General features: G+C 29.1%; 1 protein-coding gene across 1 annotated transcript; it reads left to right on the top strand.

The window, feature by feature from the left end:
• The first annotated feature begins 140 nt into the window (after positions 1-140).
• On the top strand, positions 141-19,055 carry DENR (density-regulated protein). The gene is made up of 3 exons (XM_075366550.1): positions 141-301; positions 4,123-4,446; positions 18,720-19,055. Exons 2-3 carry the CDS (start codon positions 4,147-4,149, stop codon positions 18,972-18,974), a joined length of 555 nt encoding a protein of 184 aa, XP_075222665.1. The 5' UTR covers positions 141-301; positions 4,123-4,146; the 3' UTR covers positions 18,975-19,055.
• The last annotated feature ends 4,545 nt before the right edge of the window (positions 19,056-23,600 follow it).

Below are 23,600 nucleotides of genomic sequence, written 5' to 3'. Positions count from 1 at the left end.
TTTTTTATGTTGCGTTACATCTATTTTATTTTTACGTAACCATTTATTTAAAGCAACAGATTTATTCTTAATGATAACAGATCTTTAAAAATAGTTTTATAAATGGTGGTGTAGGGAAATATACTTTTGGGGTGTTGGCGTCTTGTAGCATGCGGCCACCATATGAGAGAAGTCCGATAATTTTGTTGGTTGTTGGGCTTCACAATTTTGTTATAACCTAACCGTACGATAAATGTTATTTGTGTATTAGGTGTGCTGACAAAATTCTGTTTCTTTCCATCAACGAAAACGTTTAGCTAAAGTAAGTTTTATGATATTTAATGGTTCTATTATAATCTATCAGAAGCAGGAATTGAAAAATCTGAATCACTGTTGATCTAAAAAATGGTGTTAGTAGTCATGCTATTTTTTTTTTAGAATTATGAGTGATAAATATCTGTTACCATTAATGTATGACTTTATATTCATATCTTAAATAGCATTTTGTGTAGCTTGATTATTATGTCTGTTATTTCAAGAGAATAAAGATGTTTCATTAAAAAATTTTACCATTTTTTTAATTTTGAAATTTCGATCGGCGGTATTTCTATGCAAATTTTGGAACCTGGAATATTTTCTTATTTGTTTAAAATAAAATGTGCTAAGTCGCATATTTTCAACGTATAATAATTTATTGATTATTTAAAAAATAATTTAATAAACGATTTTTTTATTTAACAAATAGTTTAACTGTAGATATATCTGAATGAATGTAAGCCATTTTATATATATATATATATATATATATATTTCCAAAATTCATGTGAAAAATTACAATATGACATAGTACTCTGTGGATCTGATATGATAAGGAAATTTTTATAAAAAAATTCAAATAGTTTATAATGCAAAAATGTTTATTCTACTGAAAAACATTTTTCTCTCCCCAATAGTAACATAGGTGATTGTAGATGGACTTCCACTTATTTGGTGACCCAAAAATATTTTATGGTGTGGGGTTAATTTGTGTATTCATGCCATTTTCAAGCAAGCAGATCCCTGGTTATGAATCTTGCAATTTCCTTTTCTCATTTCTTGCAGTCAGTAGAAAAACATGGTGAAACACTTATCACAATACAATTTACACATTTTACTTTGTTATTGTTTGAGTTTAGATTTCTAATTATTGATTGAAGAGAGATTAATTTGATTTTCAGTAAATATAAATCCAACCAAAATATAACAATATATAGTTTATAAATTCAAAATAATCATTATATGAAATATGAGAATGCAAAGTAAGAGTGTCTCTTGAGAACTTCATAAAGACTATTTATGACTGGACAAAATAAAATAGTGAGATATTAACAACTTTTGCTACATTAATAAAATTTAATTTTTGTTTTAATGTTTATTGTTTACCCAAAACAAATAAAAATTATCCAACAGATAACAGGTAACAAAATACTTTTTATTTCAGATATTAAATCTTATCCAGAGTTATTTAAAAATTAAATAGTATTCTAGAGAAATAATTTTTACAGACTGATTCTAATTAATGGATGAATTTTTCTATAAATATCATGTAGAGAATAAAAAAGGAAGAATATATATATTGTATATTTTTTAATTGTAAATTTTAAGAGCTACTAACTGCTATGTAGTTAATATTAGTACTTAATATGTATGTGCTAATAAATGGCAACAGCTTGTAACAAAATTTAATCCAGCCTTTGAAATTTATGTGATGTATGCAAACTGATTTATTAAATGCAGTTTCATCCATTGAAGTGTCATTTTTCATAACCCTCTGTTTCCAGGATGCTGCTCTGAGATTTAGAAATTGTGGAACAGTAATCTGTGAAACATTTTTATTGTAATCGGTAAATTCTATTATCACATTTTTTATGATATTTAAAAATCAAAATTAAAAAAAAATTGAGGACAATTTAAAAATCTCAATTTTTCTTTCTTAAAAATGTTAGTATTTTGCACTAATCAGAAATATTAGTATAATATTATTATGAAAAAAATCAATCGTGTCTTATTTTTTATAATTATTGAACTTAAACTGATAATATAATATTTGTTTAAAATTAGATTAATCTAAAGTACACCCACCATATGTATTAGTTACAAAAATGATTCTAAAGCTAAAATTAAGGAAAAATTATAGATTCATAGTTTAAGAAATGCTTTATTTTTTTTATTTATGGCTGTTGAAAGATTTCATCCTGGCTACCCTAAGCTTACAGCTCACATGTAATATAGTTTGGTATTGACGTTTTTGAACTGTAATTATAGTAAAAGTCTGTTTTTAAAACTGTATTACTTTTCAAGAAAAGGTACATGCAATTAAAAATTCAAATTTAAAAAAAATGAATTTTTAGTTTGAGGTAAAATAATTGAATTTGAGGAATTAATTTTATCGCTGAAATTCTAAATATTAAATACTACTGCTCTCGTAATGGAATGGGTTAAGATGTTTTGAGATTAATAACACAAGATCTTCAGAAATTAGTTAAGAAGTGCACCAATTTTAATGGTGAATTTTTTTAAACATTTATTAGAAGGTAATGAAGTTTAATTTGTTTTATTTTCATCAATTTCTTCAAGAGATCAATTAAATTTTTACTACCTTAAATATTGAAAATTTGGATACTTTGTGTATTACTTACATTCTTAAAATTTCTGCCATATTTTGCTTTGGTGAAAGTTGAATTTCTCAAACTAACATTTGTTCCTTCCTAATTAACTTTATTTACGTTTTTTCATAACTAAATTCTTTACAAAATTTGTTAATTGGCAGTTTAACAAAACTATTTTGTCAAACCCAAAAAAAGTGCCTTAGTTTTAGTTTTATGTGATTTTTCTCAAAAAAGTATTTGATTTACAGTTTTGGGAATCATGTTTTTTATATCAGGTCAGATAACTTATAAAATACACAATATTTTTTTTACTGTAATTAGTATCCAAAAAATGTTAGTACCACATTATATTATCAGGAGAACAGAAATCAGATGAAATCTGTTAGAAGCTATCACTCAAAAAACAAATCATTGTAATCAAACAATTATAATCAAAACATAAAAAAATCAGATATGTTTTCATATGACTTATTTTTTTGCTCTAAAACCACTTTCTGAAATAATGCCCTTTCCTGACAGAACATCGGTATGAATAATTAAACAAAATTAATGAATTGTTTTATTTGAAATACAGTATTTAAATATAGGCCCTTTCAGCCTTTTTTCTCTGTTCTTTTTTAGGTATCTTTGAAAAAATTTGGTATGACACAAAAAATGAAGACAAATTGTTTTTCAAAAAATGTATCAAAATTACAGTGTTTGTAGTTGTTTAAGAATTTGCTCTTGATTTAAGTTTCATTGAAAAAGTTTATTTTGCTTTAGTTAATTGTTATCTTTGTTTAAATTTGGAACTAGCAAATATGAGAATTCAAAATTAATTTTATCATGAAAATTGGTCAATCAACAAATTCATGTTTAAATGCCAACTGAGGATTAAGTTATTTTTAATGTATGCTTAAAACCAGGAGTCTGCAGTCCTGGAGAAGCAGTCGATCATGGATTCATTTGTGGCAGTTACTCACCACCAAAATTGGATAAGAAGGCTTTTCCATATTTTTTGGGGGGGGGAGTATTTAAAAAATATTTCATTATCTGAAAAATACTGTTATCTGCAGGTTTTAGTAATATCTGCTTGTTCTTTCTTATAGCTTTATATTTCTTTGTCATTTCTTCTGATGTATTGTTCTTTATTGTACATAGTATTTATATAGTGGTAGCATCACTTATTTTCTTGCAAACTCTAACCGATTCTAGTTATGAAAACTGATGACCATTTACCCTTTTTTTTTTACATTTTGAATGGCTTTTTTTTAACTGAAAAGCAAGTTTTTTTTTCTTAGTAAGGGTTCATTACCCCATTTGAATGTTAATGTTACATGCAGTCTAAGATATTCTGTTTTCTGTAAAACAGATTTCTATCACAGTTTATACATTTGCAGATTAACTTGAATGAATCTAATTTGGTTGTAAACTTTATTTTAAGTTACTTAGGTTAACCAGTTTTTGACTGTAGTACTGTAGTTTTATTTCACATATTCATTTTCTCTTTTTCTAGTTCACTCTTCAGTATACATATAAAATGACCGATGGTGAAGTTGCTGCTAAAACATTACCGTCTGGACCTCAGCCAGGTATAAACTATCCTATACAAGTAATTTATTGTGGCAACTGCTCACTTCCTATTGAATATTGTGAATATCACCCTGAGTATGAAAAATGTAAACAGTGGTTAGCTAGCAATTTACCAAAGGAATTTGAAAAATTTGTGAAGTTATCAGGAGATGGTGGAGAAGAAGATGGCGGTGAAGAAAAGAAACGTCAAAAAAGAGGTGGAAAAGGCATGGTTAAAGCTAGGAAAAAGGAAGATGGTCCAAAACAGGTTGGATTAATTTTTTTTATTGCTATTTTAAGTATATTGTTTGATTGATTTTCTGATAAAATATTTTATTTTTTGTAATTATGAATAAAGAGTACATACAGTACATTCGAGAAGCCCCTGAACCTCTTCCTGCAATTAACATGCTGCTGCTGTTTTAAAAGTCCCATGCTATTTGGTTCCTAAGAAATAATTTCTTTACCACGATTCATATCTCTTCTCTCAAGGCAACCAATGAAAAAATATTGCCATGGACCATCATCTAGTATACTGGTCATAAGTAAAATTTGCTTACTTTTGATTTTACATGTGCACTTTATCTTTCATTAAATTGTAGAACAGTATAATCTTAGGTTTCTTGATATTAATGTTGATTGTTAAAATGAGTGGGGGGTGATTGAGGAAACTACCAAAACAACTTTCAGATTCCTTCTTTTAGATAACATTATGTTATCATTGAATTAGTACAGGGATCTTCAGCTTCTCTATTTTTGCATGTTTTAATTCACTAGTGGTTTCCTTTTCTTTTTCTTTAGGGTTTTGACAAAAGTAAAACCATATTCCTGAAGTTTCAAAGTTAATTTATTACTGTTGGGTCTGTTAACAATTGTTACGCTTTAGTTTGTTTTTTGGAGTAGGTTTTTATAGTTTCAGTATAGCTTGTGCAGAAATATTAAATTTACATTCTTCAGGCAGAAGATTGCTTCAGATCCTTTCCTGGTATATTTATACATAAAAAAATTACAGCGGCACCTAAAGGTACCAACATTTCATTCTTACAGTTGTGGATCCCACTGATAAACTTTCAGCTGGCCAATATGAAAAAATATCATTGTTGTATATCTAAAAATGCCACTATCATTCCTTGCATCATTGTACTACTTGCAAAATTGTATCAACATTTCCATTAGTTATTGAGTGGTTCTGAACAGTTTAGTAGATTTACTGAATGATTTATTTATTTATTTCGAATATTTATTATGCAACCTTATCATCATTCAAACTCTGTTCAGAACCCGAATCATGTTTACTGAATTGTTTGTAGTCATTGTTGTCATAAAAAAAATATTTTTTGCTATTTGATCAAAATGAGGGTCATCAATCACTACATTGGAATGACTTGGTATAATTAGCACTTTTAATTGAAAATACAGAAAAGAAATAATTTTGAGAATCAGTGAACTGTTTGTGAAGAACTGCAAGATATCTACTTATGTAACTAGAAGGATGAAGGCAGACATAATGCAGTTTCCAAAAATTCTGTTTAAAGCCCTACCTAAAAATACAAACTCATCTTGATACAACTTAATACACTCATTTGGCATTACTAGAAAGCCAGATATCTCAATGATAAATTGGTGGGGGAAAAACAGAGATAGATTAGGTAGAGATCTGACAGATGATACCCTACCAGTTAAGGATTAATATTGAACAGCTGAGTTTTTTATATCATATAGTTTTTGCAGTTAAATAGAAATCACCAAAGTTAATGAGGTAAATATAGTAAAGAATTTTTTTTATAGTGTTATGTTACCTGTTATTTAGTACCTAACACCATTCTTACATATAGCAGTAGTTTATCAAATATCACTGATGTTTTGGTGTATAAGGTCACCAAATTCATCACCACTGGACTTAAAAAAATGAATTAAAAAAAATCAGTGTTGCTTTTTCTTTTCTATTGTACAAAATTTTTTTTTGAAATGTTAAGTGCTGCATTAGTATTACATTTTTCATCATTTTGTGCTTCTGTCACAAATCAAGTATTATATATTTTTTTAAATTCTTCAGAAGAGTTCTAATAGACTGTAGTCGACAGATCTTCATTCATTGATGGTTCTCATAGGAATGCATTTCTACTCTGTCATTCAGTCATTTTATATATTTGTAATTATAATCTTGAAATCAAATCTGCGATTTATCAATAACTTGTTGATGATTTTCTTCAAGTATATTCAAGTTGGCCATAACCTCAGGAATTTTTATAACATGGCGCAACACTCACCTCGTTAGATAATAGATGAATTTTTTTTTTTACTGGTCTCATAATGTAGGATTTCTATCAATAAAATTATGTTTTTCTTCTTAATTAATTGACTGTGTATTTAGTGATGTAAGTAGTAGCACCTCCTTCATATAATGGTTTTAATATACTGCTGGTGTTACTTCAACATTTTGTCTGGATATTTTGTATTTGGTGTCATGATGTGTGAGTGTTATCTCGATCACCAATGGTGATTTTAGAAATTTTTGTGAAATCTTAATCCCTGGAAAAAATATTTAAAAAAAATATATTTACAATATACTAAAAAACTATATTAGATTTAATGGTCTGCTCACTTATTGTGTCAGTTTTATTGTTGATATTTGTGTTTGTGTATATCATAGGAAATTGTGTTTTTAAGATTTTTTCCTAACTGTAGAATAAATAAAGCATTAAAATTAACCAAATGTTTTACATATTGCTATTACTAAAACACTGTTATATTAAAACACTGTTATATTAGAGTTGATTTTATTGAAGAAAGTAACATTTCATGAAATTTTATCGTGATATCTCAAATAACATTTATGCAGTATTACACATTTAAAACTGTAATTTGCAAGATTAAAATACACTAAACTTACTTTAATATTGTTACATTTGCAAATGCATGAAAATGTGTATCAGTAGTACATTAGAGTTTAAATCATACCTACTTTGATAACAATAATTTCAGCAAAAAATACAATGCAAAGCAGTGATATAGTGCCAATAGTTACTTGTTTATTCATTTATTGTGTTCAGCTGTTGGCCCAGTTAAAGTTATTTTATTGTTTCTGGAATGAAATAAATGTTAGTATTATAGCATGTGAAAAGCATCCAAGTCTGAATGGGTTTTAAATCCAGTACCCATTAATAACAAATTTCACAATTAAATTTTATTTGCATTTGTCATTAAAGTTAATTATTTTGTGTACTCATTAATTAGTTATAAATACTGGTTGTGTATTGGGCCCTATTACTTACTAGATAATTTTTAGCATAGAATACCTTTTTTTTGTTATAAGTGAATATTCTCTAGTTAGGTCATATACTGATGAACAGACATAATTATTCATAATTATATTTAGAGATAAAAATATAGATTTTATAAATCATGTTTTTCATGAAACTTGGCAAATTCAAACTTTTTTTTGTTGTATTTTCTGCTCCACTGGCAATATATGTATATCAATATTTGCAATCATCAATCATCCAGCTGTGGTTTAATGCTATTTTCCATTTCTTTTGTGTGCTAATCTTTTAACTTCAACATATTTACTGCATATTACATCCTGAATTATTTGTTTTATCTTTACCATCAGATAAACTAAACGACATGTCTTAATACATGTGGCCCACCAACCTTGTTCATTTCTATGAGATTCTGCCACTATTCTATTTATATTCTATTTCTATGAGATTCTATGAGATTCTGTTTTTCATGAAACTTGGCAAATTCAAACTTTTTTTTGTTGTATTTTCTGCTCCACTGGCAATATATGTATATCAATATTTGCAATCATCAATCATCCAGCTGTGGTTTAATGCTATTTTCCATTTCTTTTGTGTGCTAATCTTTTAACTTCAACATATTTACTGCATATTACATCCTGAATTATTTGTTTTATCTTTACCATCAGATAAACTAAACGACATGTCTTAATACATGTGGCCCACCAACCTTGTTCATTTCTATGAGATTCTGCCACAAACTTCTATCTCCTGTTTTTCCTAAGACTTCATTTCATGTTATATTGGCCCACATAATTTTCAACATCCTCATGTATAACAACACATTTTGAAAGACTTATTTTCTTTCTGTTTTTAATGTTCATGATTTGCCTTCATAAAGCACTAAATTCCATATAAATATCTTCAAGAATTTCCAATTTTTAGATCTGTATTTGATATTTCAAATTGGTTCTTTCGTCGCTAACTCTTACAGCACAGAGACAGCTCTCAAAATCTTCTCTCCCAACTTCTACTCTTCTCATTTTGTTGTAATCCGTGTTTCTGGTGGATGTCACCACTGGTCTGATAACCTTTTTATAAATTTTCAGTTTGGAATGTCTATTTTTACTGTGAAGGACAAAGCTGTCTTTTCCCGATGTTTATTTTTTCTTGTATATCTTCACTCATTCTATTGAACACTGAGCCCAAATTTTTAAACCTTATTTCTTGGGATGATCTGTATTAATGCTTTGTTCTTCTCCAGTTCCTTGGACTTTTCTAGTTGTATGAATATACTTAGTTTTAATTTTGTTCCTTTTATTATGTGTACTTTTGCTTCACATTACAATGCTACAAAATTTTTCAGCTCTTGCTTTTTTCTGGCCAAAATCACAGAATTTTTTGCATAAACTGTGTACTGCAACATATAATTCATAATTGTTTTACTTGGATTAATTTGGAGCTTCATAACCATTCTCTTCAATTAAGGTAAACAACATTGGCTGTAGTGTAGCTTTTTGTCTTGCTACTCTTTCCATACTAAAATTTTCTTTCTTCTCTCCATGTACTCTCACTTTACTCTTACACATCTTTGACATCGTTTTTGTCTGGAATGTTTAAAACTTCCATTACTTTAAATATACCTGATATTAGATTTTTTTTACATGAAAGCTATTCTTAACTTGTGCCAGTCTGCTTTTGATACCTGTGCTGCTTTTTTCCTTTATAATTTTATTATTTAAATTACAAAATTCTTTCAGTTTTGGTGTATTGTGTGCCTTAATGTTAATATTCAATGCCTCGTGCCTTAATGTTAATATTCAATGCCTCATTATCCTTCTTAAAATATAAGTACCCCCTCTTAATTTGAAGTTTATTTTGGTTAAGTTCGAATAATTTTCACAGAGATAAATTACATGTTTACATTCTTGCTCGATGAAAGACTATTGAATAGACAGATTCATGAATTTCAGATGTTATCACAGTATACTTCTACCGAGAGTTATTTTTAGACAGGAAAATAGTTCATCTCTACTATCCTTTTTTCTATGACTCTATAAAAGGAATTATTAGTAAACAGTATTAAACATCAACTTGTATGTATTGTTCAATGCTTACATTTGACAGAATTCTTTAGTTTTATCTCCACAGAAGTTGTGAATTTTTATGTGTTTTTTTTAGGCAAAATAATGTTGCCCATTAGTCAAACTGTACATTACCTGGGCAGGTTTAATTGGGCTCAACAAGTAGACTGATAGAAAATAAATCTGATGATGTGAAATCCCAAAGTTGATGAAAGCGTATTAAAATGGTTTATATCAGCAAGTGAGAAATATGTTCTACTAATTACAGTTGAAGCTGAGGATTTTGTTGGTAGATTAGGAAAAAGTAATTTTAAGGTTAGTACTGGATGGCTGGACTGATTTAAAGAATAGCAGATTGACTTTAGAATCTATGTATTGAAGAAGTGTTACTTAATTTTGATTCCATTGCCCAGTGGAGGTTTGGCATCGCTGACAACCCAAATTTATACAGATTATTAGATCTTACATTTTTTGTTCTAATGATACAAAGATATTTTTTATAATTGTAAACCTGATAAAACATTTTCAGTTAAAGTTAATTAATCTAGAAAGTAAATATGTTGAGGAATATATTACAGTTTTAATAGTCTTTAATTGCATAATAAAAATATCATTATTGATAATTTGAAAAAAAAATGGTTTATCTACAATGTTTCACAACATTCAAACATAGTTGATGATAAAATGGCATGGATGATGAAGAGGAGTATTAAAAAAATATATACCTCGCAATTGACCATAATTTTAAGTCAAAGTGGATTGGTGCATTTTAAATGCTTGTTTAGATGTAACAATATTCCTTATATTGAGAATGTGAGTTTTGTTTCTCCATCCAAGGTGTTATGTTATTCTGTCAGTTTGACCTGAGCATTATCAAAATTTAAAACATTTTATTTTAAATATTTTGAATAAATATAATTTGGTGGTTTTTTTAAACTGAAAATTTTAAATGGTTGTATTAAAAATATGTCCTTTGATAATTAATTTATTTACATGACTTAATTTATATACATATTTTGCATGAATGAATTTATTTTGTATAAATCAAGGGACTATTGTATTTCAGTTTAAGTTAATTCCTGAAAAAGCATTTTCTTAATTCAAATTTTGGATCTTTTGAAGTTATTTTGTGGTCTAAACTATGTTTTACTAAGTCTTATTGTATTTTACACTATGCGTAGTAATTTATATTATTTTGTGAAGTTTAGAAAAGTTCAGTGGATGTATGAGCTAGGGTTATTGCTGGACCAGTGATCAGTTTCTTGCTATCTCTGACCTCCTGTTTTATTATACAATCCCTCCACTATATTATTAGACACCCAAGGTAGAAGTACTGTGTACACTTTTTAAACTTTGATGAGTATACCAATCATTTACTGATACAGTCTGAAAATCTGGCTGTTCCATACAAATCTGTTTGTTTAATTATTTAGTAAAATTAAGTGTTATGTTGATATATTTCATTCATTGTAGTATTGAAAAAAAGATTAAGAATTAATAATAAATTTTTAGTTATTTTCCTTTACTAGTAATTTTATACTTGCCGTTATTATTATTATCGATTCATATTAGTTTACAACCTTGGTGGCATACTTCAATTTGTTTAAAAAGTAGTTAAACAATTTTTATTATGTACTACCAAAGAATTTTTTGTTTTACAGGATTTAAATCTGTATTTATACAGTAAAACCTCCTCAAAATGGAATCCGAGACCAAGTAAGAATTCCATTTTCAAGAGGTTTCTGTCTTGCAGAGTTTTTAAAAATCTAGCTAATTTATCGTGAGGTCCTGTGCTATGAATTATACAAATGTAAAATGAAGTTAGACAAGAATAAATGTTTGGAATAATCTGGAAATTATAACATTAACCACTAATTTTCAAAAATTGTTCAGTTACTCTAAAAGAGGGTGTTTTTTTTTTACAAGTTGGTAATTTTTCATTTAAAAGTTATGTTTAATTAGAAGAAATGTACTAGGCTTAAAACACATGATCTAATATTAATTCTAAAATAAAATCAGTTTCTAAAATAGTCAAGTAACATTTTGTTTCAATAACTTACCCGTAAAACAAACCAACATACTTGGCGTTTATAGACCTAGAAAAGGCATTCGATAACGTAGACTGGAATAAAATGTTCAGCATTTTAAAAAAATTAGGGTTCAAATACAGAGATAGAAGAACAATTTCTAACATGTACAGGAACCAAACAGCAACAGTAATAATTGAAGAACATAAGAAAGAAGCCGTAATAAGAAAGGGAGTCCGACAAGGATGTTCCCTATCTCCGCTACTTTTTAATCTTTACATGGAACTAGCAGTTAATGATGTTAAAGAACAATTTAGATTCAGAGTAACAGTACAAGGTGAAAAGATAAAGACGCTACGATTTGCTGATGATATAGTAATTTTAGCCGAGAGTAAAAAGGATTAAGAAGAAACAATGAACGGCATAGATGAAGTCCTACGCAAGAACTATCGCATGAAAATAAACAAGAACAAAACAAAAGTAATGAAATGTAGTAGAAATAACAAAGATGGACCACTGAATGTGAAAATAGGAGGAGAAAAGATTATGGAGGTAGAAGAATTTTGTTATTTGGGAAGTAGAATTACTAAAGATGGACGAAGCAGGAGCGATATAAAATGCCGAATAGGACAAGCGAAACGAGCCTTCAGTAAGAAATATAATTTGTTTACATCAAAAATTAATTTAAATGTCAGGAAAAGATTTTTGAAAGTATATGTTTGGAGTGTCGCTTTATATGGAAGTGAAACTTGGACAATCAGAGTATCTGAGAAGAAAAGATTAGAAGCTTTTGAAATGTGGTGCTATAGGAGAATGTTAATAATCAGATGGGTGGATAAAGTGACAAATGAAGAGGATTGCGGCAAATAGATGAAGAAAGAAGCATTTGGAAAAATATAGTTAAAAGAATAGACAGACTTATAGGCCACATACTAAGGCATCCTGGAATAGTCGCTTTAATATTGGAAGGACAAGTAGAAGGACAAAATTGTGTAGGCAGGCCACGTTTGGAATATGTAAAACAAATTGTTAGGAATGTAGGATGTAGATGGTATACCGAAATGAAAATACTAGCACAAATAGGGAATCTTGGAGAGCTGCATCAAACCAGTCAAATGACTGAAGACAAAAAAAAAAAACTTACCCGTGGAACTTTCGTTTTCAATAATTGTACCCTTCACTTCAAGTATACACTTCAGTAATACAAGTAAATAGAAAAAAATTAACTTAGCCTAAAACACTATATGACTTAACACCAATTCTAAAATAAAATAATTTTCTAAAATAGTCAAATTACAGTTTTCTGTTTCAATAATTTACTCTTGGAACTTCTGTTTTCAATAATATTTTTAGTGGTTAACACATTCTGCCACAAATCATTGCTGTTTATATGAATCATGATTTATTCCAGCTGTGCAACTGTACCCAATGCTTCTGTGAAACTGTTAATTTTGTATTCCGTGTCCTCTTCCTGTCCTTCTTCTTCTGAATTTTCATTATTCTTGCTAGTTTCAGACAAAATAATTTCATCTACAGTCTGTAATCCTTCTTCGGTTACCAAATCACTATCAGTACCGGCGTAGTCTTCAACTTGGACTGATGTTTTACCACTTTCTTGCAACAGAAATTCAACTTCACGCAATATTGTTGTATTGTGCAAAGTGCATGTAACGGGAACATAATCATCTGTTTCCATGTAGAAACCAGCTTCTTTTAACGCATTTTTAACACAGTTATTTGTAATTTGATTGAGAGAGCCACCTTAGTGCATCCAGAATAGTAATTTTATATGTCAATTCTTGAACAGATGAACATGAATCCATGTTGGTGATTAGCGATTGCAGAATCTGTTTTTGATACTGAATTTTTGTGTTTTTAATAATTCCTTGATCCATCGGTTGAGTTACACTAGTTGTTTTCGGAGGAAAGAACACAAGTTTTATGTTACGATAATTTCCATTAGGGTGAATGACACATTGTCTAAAAATAGTAGAATATTTCTGTTTTCATTAACCATTCTTTGATTTAAATTATATAGCCTTTTTTCTATCATGTTAGATGTCATCCAAAACTTTTTATTTGCATACCATTCCAGTGGTAACTGAATGACATTTTTGGAATTGTGAGGCTTCCAAGATTTACCTATTACCAATGGTTTAAGTAACGTGCCATCTGCAAACCCGCACACCAGAACAGGTAATCTCTCTTTGGACTGTTTGCCTCCAATACATTTTTCATTTATGAAGCACATTGTTTTGTTTGGTAAATCTCAAAAAAATAAAACCGGTTTTATTACAGTTACTGATATTTTTTGGTTCGTAACCTGCGGTTATTTCTTTAATATAATTTTTATAGTTAATAACTATTTCTTTGTCTACATCTTTAACCTCACCTGAAATTTTATTGTAAGAAGTAGAATGCCTCACATGAAATTTTTCTAGCCATCCATTAGAAGTGCTAAATGTAGTAACTCCTAACTTAGCTGTAATTTCTTTTGCCTGTTGTAGCAGGATAGGCCCCGAAATAGGAAGATTTTTTGATCTTGCTTGTGTGAACCATTAAAATTGAATTTATTTCTTCATTTTTACTTTTAGTCTGCTGTCTACAATTAGCATTCCTTCACCTTGATTTCATCTTTATTTCTTAAACTTGTAAATTATGATCAAAATTTTAAAAGAAGATTTTAACGCACGTAACTAAACTAAAATAAGTTACAATTTTCAAAGTGTTAGATTATATTAAAAAATAAAGGCACATATGTACTATATTTAAACTCTCAACAGATAACAAACAGAATGCGAAACTATAACAATTTACTTCTACGACAAAATGAAAACTATACTGCTGTGTACCATGGTGTTCAAGCACTGAATAAGATTATTCTCAGAACTGTATATGGATTGTTTACATAAGCTGCCGCTTGCTATCAAATTTTATTATTGACTGTTGATCTATATGCCGGAAGTTTGGAGACAAGAATGTGATGGCGTATAATTAGATAAACAACAGTACAGTACTGTACTATAACCCACCGGGTTGGTCTAGTAGTGAACGCGTCTTCGCAAAACAGCTGATTTGGAAGTCGAGAGTTCCAGTATTCAAGTACTAGTAAAGATTGTGGATACCAATGTTCTTTGGTGGTTGGGTTTCAATTAACCACACATCTCAGAAATTGTCAATCTGAGACTGTACAAGACTACACTTCACTTAAATTCATACATATCATCCTCATTCATCCTCTGAAGTAATATCTGATGGTAATTTTTCCTGGAGGCTAAACAGGAAAAAAAAGGAAGTACTATACTTTACTATAATTCAGTAGTAATCATCTACTGGATTTATAATTTGCAAATTGTAAGAATGTACAATCCCTTTTTTTAATCTTTCCATCTTATGGGACAAGATTAATATCTAAAATTAAAAATAAAATTTATGTTTCTATATTGCCGAGTTTTCCATCTTGAAGAGATTAATTTCTGTAAAAATATATCGGGACCTGGGAAACTGTACGTTTTGAGGAGGTTTTGTTTTGTAGAGGTTTCACTGTACTATATTTATATTATTAATTTATTTGTTTGTGTATGACTGATATTTAAGTTAACATGTACATAAAAGGTATAGTTTATAATGTTTTATAGTAAATTGGTTTCCATCTTTTGTAATTCCTAAAATGTATGTAGTTATGGAAAAAATATTGATAAAATCTCAGGGGTGTTGACACATGTTTGTTTCCATTGAAGATTTAGTGCATATTATGTTTGGTATATACGAGGTCTGTAAATAAAGTAACGAGACTGGTTCAGAAAAACTTTTATTTACAATCAGATTGTTCATGGACTCTATCACCTTCGAAATAGTTCCCTTGGGAAGCTACGCAACAGTTCAAACATTTTTCCCACCCTTCATAGCAGTGTTGGAACTCAAAAACCAGAATATCCTTCAGATGGCCAGTTACATTTTTTTGTATGTTTACGACTGTTCCAAAATGGTGTCCTTTGAGGTGTTTTTTTAAAGTTGGGAACAAGAAAAAGTAGGAGGCACTCAAGTCTGGTGAATAAGGTGGTTGAGGAATTACAGAAATACTTTTTCTTGCTAAAAATTCATTAATTGAGAGTGCAGTGTGACAAGGTGCATTGTCATGATGCAGCATCCAGTTGTCTTTGATGGCTGGTCTCACCCAGGCAACTCTTTTCTGCAGTTTTTCAAGACTTTCTCTGTAAACATATTGATTCACAGTCTGTCTTGCAGGCAAAAACTCCTTATGGATGATGCTGTTACTATCAAAGAAACAAATTAGTATGGTTTTGATTTTTGCTTTTTTGGGACGTGATGAGTTTGAAGTGTGCCACTCCTTGCTGTGGAATTTTGTTTCTGGATTGTACTCAAATATCCAAGATTCATCACCAGTAATAACATTTTTTAGAAAATCAGGATCAGTTTCAATTCACCGTAGAAGATAGCGGCACACTTCCACCATATTGTTCTTCTGTTCAGTAGTAAGGTTTTTGGGGATCAATTCTGCACAAACTTTTTTTGTGTCCAATTTGTTTGTCAAAATTTGATGGATTGTGGTATCATTCAAATTCAGTTCTGCAATCATTCTGACAATTAATTGCCGGTCGTACTGTATCAAGTCTCTGATTTGCTCAACATTGTTGTCACTTTTTGACGTTAATGGTCTTCCAGAGTGTGGATCGTCTGCGACTCCACAGCTATCTGAAAATGGCTTAAACTGTCTGAAAACTTGGGCTTATGACAGAGTATCACCTCCATATGCCATTTTCAATTGAAAAAGTTTCAGTAGCATTCTCATCGAGTATAACACAAAACTTGATTGCACAATGTTGCTCATAATTAATATCACTCAGTTTTGTAACGCACAACAAAAACTCGTTTCATGAAAAGTTTGTTTACATCTCGTGTGGCAACAATAGACTAAAATATTAATATCTAATATAAATTAGCCGTTCATATAACCATATGTTTACTAGTAACTTTACAGTGTTGCCACTTTGGCTGTCAAAAAAACTAGTCTCATTACTTTTTTACAGACCTTGTATGTGGTCTTTGGAAAAATGTCATATGAATAACTTAATTTAAAAAAGTGACTGAAAAAGAGCATTTAAAGCAGTAAAAGATAGATAACGAAATCTCATAATTAAAAACTAAAAAATCAGATTTGGGAAATTGTTTGGAAATTTTCTTAAAAGAAAATCCAAGTTAAGTGATTTAATTGGTGTGAAAATTAGTATTATTTCAGAAATAAAAAGCAGTATCGGAAGGTATGTGAAAAATCTTGGTTTTCGTAGGTTAAATAAAAAGACTATTACTAACTATTTTATTTAGACTTTAATGTTAATAATAAAGTAAGATAATAAAATTCAAATTATTGTGATAATGATTAATTACTTTTTACTTGAAAATTTGCACCAGTATTGTTTATTGTTCTAGCTATAATAAAGATAATTATGCCATGCCACATTTAATTTATAATATGTAGAGAAAAAAAATGGGCTGCTGCCCCTCAATATTGAGAGAAAAACTAAAAACAGTAAATAGAAGTTGTGGAAGAAAGTCGTTTATTTTAAAAATTAACATGGAAGTATGGCTTTTTATTATTATTATTCTTTGCTGGGCTAAATCATATTTCAATTTAGTGTAAAACTTTAAAATCAAAATTAGATTAATATGATCTGCTTTGAGCATTTAAATTAAAAGGTTATTGTAATAACCAATATGAACTGAACAACATTAAATGATTTGTTTCAGAATGAATGTTTTGATTGTAGATTGATTGTTCTTTGTTAGAATCTTATTTTGTGTATATTAAGTTAATTATATTGGATCTGAAATTTTAGGTTCCACATAAGTTAGATTCGAAAGATAATTGAGATAAAAACTTAATGAAGCAGTTCTATGCCTTTATATTATAACAAAACAATTTTATAAACTTTCTATCTGGCATGAACATTGTTGCAGCTTCATCGTCTGTAAGTGCTTATGAGATAGTAGGTTTTTTAATTTTATTTAACTGTTAAGACCCATCAACAGTGTGGATTACCTTTGCAGAGGTTGGTTCTAACATTGTTTGACTTGTGTTATCACAGGAATTTTACTGTACATGGGTTTGTATAATGTTGCTACTTCACGTCCTTTTGTGCTCCTGGATATACAATTCTGAGATGCTTGCTGTATATGTAGTGAATAAGTATATAAGCATGTAGTGTGTGTTCATCTTTCAGGTTTATTGAAAGTATTTATATCTTTTCTCTATGCTCATTCATTGTGTTCATGTTTGTAGGGATCAATTTTTGAGGATATGAAGAATCTCTTGGTTGTTAAATAGCATAATTACCCAAAACTCATGCATGACATATTACTGTTTTTTTTGGGCAGTCACAGATCATACAATGTTAACAATCGTTTATTTGCATATTGGATTTTTCGTGTAGAATACTTTCATAAACCCTTTTTTTAAGATAGAGTATTTAAATTTTATATCTGTGGTTGGTTAGATATTAAAAATAAATGTAGTTTCTTTTTCTCTATTTTCCTTAATAACCAGAGGTGATCTGTGTATGTATTGTTTCTCAGAGAAAAGGGGATATTAATCTGTTTACTCGTTTGTCCCAGTCTTATTGTCTTGACAAATGAAGAGCATCTGATGTACAAATAACACTAATAACAGTTGCTTTCACTGAGAATAATGATGTTCATTAATCAGTCATTCCCTGTGGTAGACAGAGTGAGTGAAGATGTCGCTTTCAGGGTTGAATATCAATCAGTTCATTTTATTGATCTCAATATAATGCTAATTCCAACAGTACATTCAGCTTAATGAAAAAGGGCAACTTAGAACAACTACTCTCCTCACTTTCTCTAGTAACAGTAGTGTTACTAGAGAAAAGTGTTACTAAAAATAACAAGCCTCCTACAGTAGTGTAGGAGGCTTGTTATTTTTAGATTAACAGTTTGAGATCAGTTATGCTGTTTTTAGAAGTGAATTATCTCATGCCAGATTATTTATGAATGTTGTTGATTTTGGCAAGTTGTACGGTGTTGTTCTTTCCATGTGCTGTAAATATATCTTTAGTGTTAATAAGAATCGTATTTTTCAGAAAAGTCACTTATTTGATCATATAATATTGAACTTTACTATTAGTTACTTTACAATTTTTTACTTTTCAGGTTTGTATTTCTCGTGCACCACGTGGAAAGAAGAAATCTGTGACAGTTGTTACTGGTTTAAATACATTTAATATTGATCTGAAAGTTGCCTCAAAGTTTTTTGGTACAAAATTTGCTTGTGGCTCTTCAGTAACTGGTGATGATGAAATAGTTATTCAGGGTGATGTAAAGGATGATTTATTTGATATTATTCCTGAAAAATGGCCAGAAATAGATGAAGATTCTATTGAAGATTTGGGTGATTTAAAAAGATAAAATATTTGTAAGTTGAATGCTTGATGTATTTGTAATCAAACAGTTATTATATAATGAACAAAATATATTGTTAAAAAATTATCTTGTATTTTCTTATTTTTTTCATTGATAATATTAAATTGATCTGATGCTGGTTTGTTACAGACAGTGTTAAATTGCCTTCATGAAAACTTTCTATATATTATTAAACCAATTAACAATTAAGTATGATGAAATATTATATAAAATATATGAATATTTAATGAAAATGAAGTAGAATATTTAATTGTGAATTTTTATGAATCTGTTCTCAGGCTTCCGCCTGTTTCTATCAGCTAACTGGGTGCTGTTTACCATCATTACAACAGTAGAATTTCATGATAATGATGAATGCTTTGCAGCAAAACGGCAGACTGATTACAGATCATTTAATTATGCACATTGTTCTCCTTCTCTATAACACACATTAAACATTTTTTTTTCATCTATCACTAAGTGTGATGCAATTTCTTGAATTGCTATTTTGTGTACAATTCAGATTGTAAATATAATTTTTCTATCACCCTTGGTTTTAAATAAATTATGCTTCAAAAAAAAGTATGGGAAAATATAATTAAAATCTGTAAAATTTATAATTTTGCATGGCCATACCTGTGTTAGAATGATTTTGCTGATGCTTTTCTTTTATAAACAGCCTCAGGTGCATCCCGAATTAATGTCCAGCAATAATCTGCTAGTATGTTAGTATTCTATTTCCCTTTATAGCGGCTTTCCATCAGCTAAATGTCTTTGTGGAAACGTTCACAGTGTTAATCACTTATGTCTCTGAGGTTGTTTGCGAAAAAAATCCAGATATATTGGAGGAAATGTATTTTCATAGACGTATTACATCTCATAACTCTGTATGAAGTAAGAAGTTGATTAACAATATAGTGATAATTGTTGGATTTTTGTTTGCCGAGAAACTTTTTGCAAACATCTTTAAATGAAGCCAAAGCTGCACTTTCTACATTATTTAACATCAAATTAAATACATCTTCTTTGACCAACTCTCTTATTTGAGGACCGACAAATATTCCGTCTTTTAATTTTTTCCTTCACTTACATTCGGAAATTTGTGCCTGATTGTACAAAAATTTGGGACTATCTTTCTTCATTGCTTTTATAAAATTTTTCATTTCTCCTAACTTGATATGGAGAGGGGGTAAAAATATTTTTTTGGGTTCAACTAAGGGCTCATGAATAATATTTTTCCCATTTGGAGTTAAGTTGTCTCGTGTTTTCCACTCTTTGGTAACAATGTTTATCCCTAGCTCGGCTGTCCCATTTGCAAAGAAAACACACGTACTTAGTGTAGCCTAACTGCATGCCTAACAAAATAGCTATAACTTTCAAATCACCATTTATGTTGCAGCTATGTTTTTTATAATTTATTTTTTCAAGAACATCTCATCATATCTTATATCTTTTGTAAATTAATACCACAAGCGATTGGTATCGAAGGATATTTGTTACCATTGGGTAGTAGAACCACTTTTAAACTATACTTGGACGAATCTATGAAAAGGTGCCAGTTCTCAGGTTTATGAACTTGTCTTAGGACAAGTGCAACATAAGCTCATCAATATTTGTGCAGTAAACCAAATTATTTTCATCAATAAAGTACTGAGAAAGTTCTTTTTGTCAGCTTCGAAAGCCTGAAATTTTTGTATTTTTTTAAAGTAAATTCCAACCTTGCAGTCTTGATCCTTACAGTTCGGCTTGATTTTTTTAATAAATTTAAACCCCTAACCAAGTCATTTAATTCACCTTATGATATAAGATGTGGCTTGTTGGAAGATAATTCAAAATCATAATCATTGTTGTCTTCTTCAGTACTGCCTGATTCTTCATCTCTGCTTTCAAAACATACATTCACAGGTGGCTCATGAACTGGAATAATTTTACTGTGAGGTACAGGCCTGATTGCAGATTGCTATGAAGGATATTTTACAGTATGTTTAGATCTTTTAGAAATTCCAGACACACTTGTTAAACAAAAGTAATAATCGGTTACACGATCCTTTGGTTCACACCAAATTATAGGTACACGAAATGGCAAAACCTTGCGTGTACCTTTCTGCTATCTTACAGAAAAATTAGTGCATATTATATGAGGAGCACACGTTTTATCCTGATCACTAATTTTTCATTGAAAGTACAAATGATATGCATTTTTAATTAAAGGTGTAATGTTTTTTCTATGATTTTATGGAAAACTTAACATATATGTATAACACATATGTATGGTTAACTTACATACATAACAAAAGGCATCCACATCATTTACACAATTTTGAGCATTATGACATTGCACTGTTAACAGACTTAGGACAACAAAATTAATTCATCCCTAAATCCAGTGCTTAATACAAATAACACAGTTGTTTTCAGCTACATCTTTTGACCAGCACAGACATGATTAATCTTGTCCATGAAGGCTCACTCTTTAGTATTAGACATGATGTCATAATATGTGACTATGATATGATTTAATTCTTTGTCTAGTATTGTTTATTTATAGCTTACAAATTATATTAACAAAGTTAAACTATAAAAAATGAGCTAACAAAATACAGTGTAGGCGCTTAAAATGCTAACTTATGTGTTGAAAAATGGAAAAAATCATTGAATTTAAATTTAAAAATTTTTCAAAAATGGTGGGTGATAAAAAGATTCTGATTTCATATTCATTTTCAGCATCAAAAAACAGATTAAAATCATATTGCATATTAGGAAACAAAAATTTTTTATCAGTATTGGACTAGTTCTCTCGGCTCATTTTAAATGTCAGAATTCTTATGAAAGTGATCTATCTCTTATCAGCTTTTTATTACTTTATTTAAGATCTTTTTGCACCGATTGGATGTAATTTATTACCTATTTCTATTTATTTATGACAAGAACTAGATACCCAAAAAAATTTTAATTGTCATTTTAGTTTGTTGACTGCTCCTATTGATTTCCTTAAGTTTAACAAGTTTAGTATAGTATTGTAATAGTAATAATACCTAATAGTAATAATACTTAAGTAAAAAAAGTATTAAAACCAATAAAATTAATTGTGGGTATGTTTTTTATTAATATGTTATGAAGAATTCTATGCGATAAAATTTTAAGCACGATACATAATCAAAAACATATCTAGTGACAAAATACATAACATCAACAAAAAAATCACATAAAATTGCAAGCGTTTTCAGAAAAGATGGTTAATACAATAGTTTCAAAACTACATAAAAAAAGATACAACACTAATACTAACCATGAGTAAACAAATCTAACTTCACTTACTACAGGATATATCAGATCAGGCAGACTAGAAGCTAATTCAATGACAGCACATCCAACTATTCCAAATCACCTTACAAAGATTTGACACAAATAAAGATGTTAAAAGGATGCAAATTTTGTACATACCAAAACACACTTGAACAGAAGGAAATTTACAGAAACACTAAATATACCAATAACAACGAATAAAATGAACACCGATCAATTAGTTTATACGGCTACATAACTAATGGTCTTTATTAACTACTTCAAAAACCCATTAATAATAATGCCTGATGGAGGAGCTGAATAAAAAATGTTAAATGATTTTCTGTTTAATTAGGAGGTCATGTTAAAGAATAACAAGCATCTGAAATTGGGTATATCAGAAAAATTGAAGAATAAATAGATTTGACTGTTTTCTTCACAGAAGAGAAACGCAAAACATTCAGTTTTATAAATAAGATTCTCAATCTGTTTATTACAAGAGCTGGCTTGTATAAAATAAATGTCATTACCTTTCTTCTGAAGGAAGAAAGTCATTTACATGCTTTTTTAAAAAAAAAAATTATCACTTCTCATCATGAAGTTCATATATATTTTATGAAAACTTTTTTATTAAAAGCAAATAAATTTATATAATAAATAAAAATGAACAGTAATAATAATAAGAATACTGCAATTCTGTAATTAATAAAGAAAAGAAAGAAGTAATACAAATGAATATAAATAATATAAGTCCATACATTGAATACACACTTACATAAAAAGTATTAAATTTAAAAAAGGAGAAAAATGAAAAATTATATATAACGTAGTGCAAAACAATGAAATAAATAAACTTGTCTAGATCGAAGACATAGTTATACTATCTAGTTTTACTCTTATTCCAAAACTGTAATACTTTTTGTAACTCCCATCTTTTTAACATGATTTTTGAATTTTACTCTTCAACACTTTACCAGATGCACTTTTATAATCAAGTGCAGGATTCTATCACCAGTGTCAATTATTTTAGAGGCTCTTGTTTTAAATACCGATACATTTTTTTTATAACGAATAGAAACAAATTAGAAAATTTAATTTACACTTTTGAAATTACTATGCATTTTCCAAATTATACTCATACTACTTATCTGACTCTCTAACCATAAGCAGTATGTATATATCCTTGAAATATTGTCGTATATTAAGTGTGTCACAGGGGCGGAAATGATCTGTGCTTCAACTTTTCATGCGTGAGGGTTGACACTTTTGTGCCCAGTGTGACCAGCTATATTTTAATGAATAAAGTGTCCAAACTGGAAACTATATTAAAAAAATTTTAAGCAGTTA

The sequence above is a fragment of the Lycorma delicatula genome, chromosome 5 (genome assembly GCF_047948215.1).
Source record: "Lycorma delicatula isolate Av1 chromosome 5, ASM4794821v1, whole genome shotgun sequence".
In the NCBI taxonomy this organism is placed as follows: Eukaryota; Metazoa; Arthropoda; class Insecta; order Hemiptera; family Fulgoridae; genus Lycorma; species Lycorma delicatula.
The sequence above is the reverse complement of the archived record's forward strand: the minus strand, read 5'-3'. Positions and strand labels throughout refer to the sequence as shown.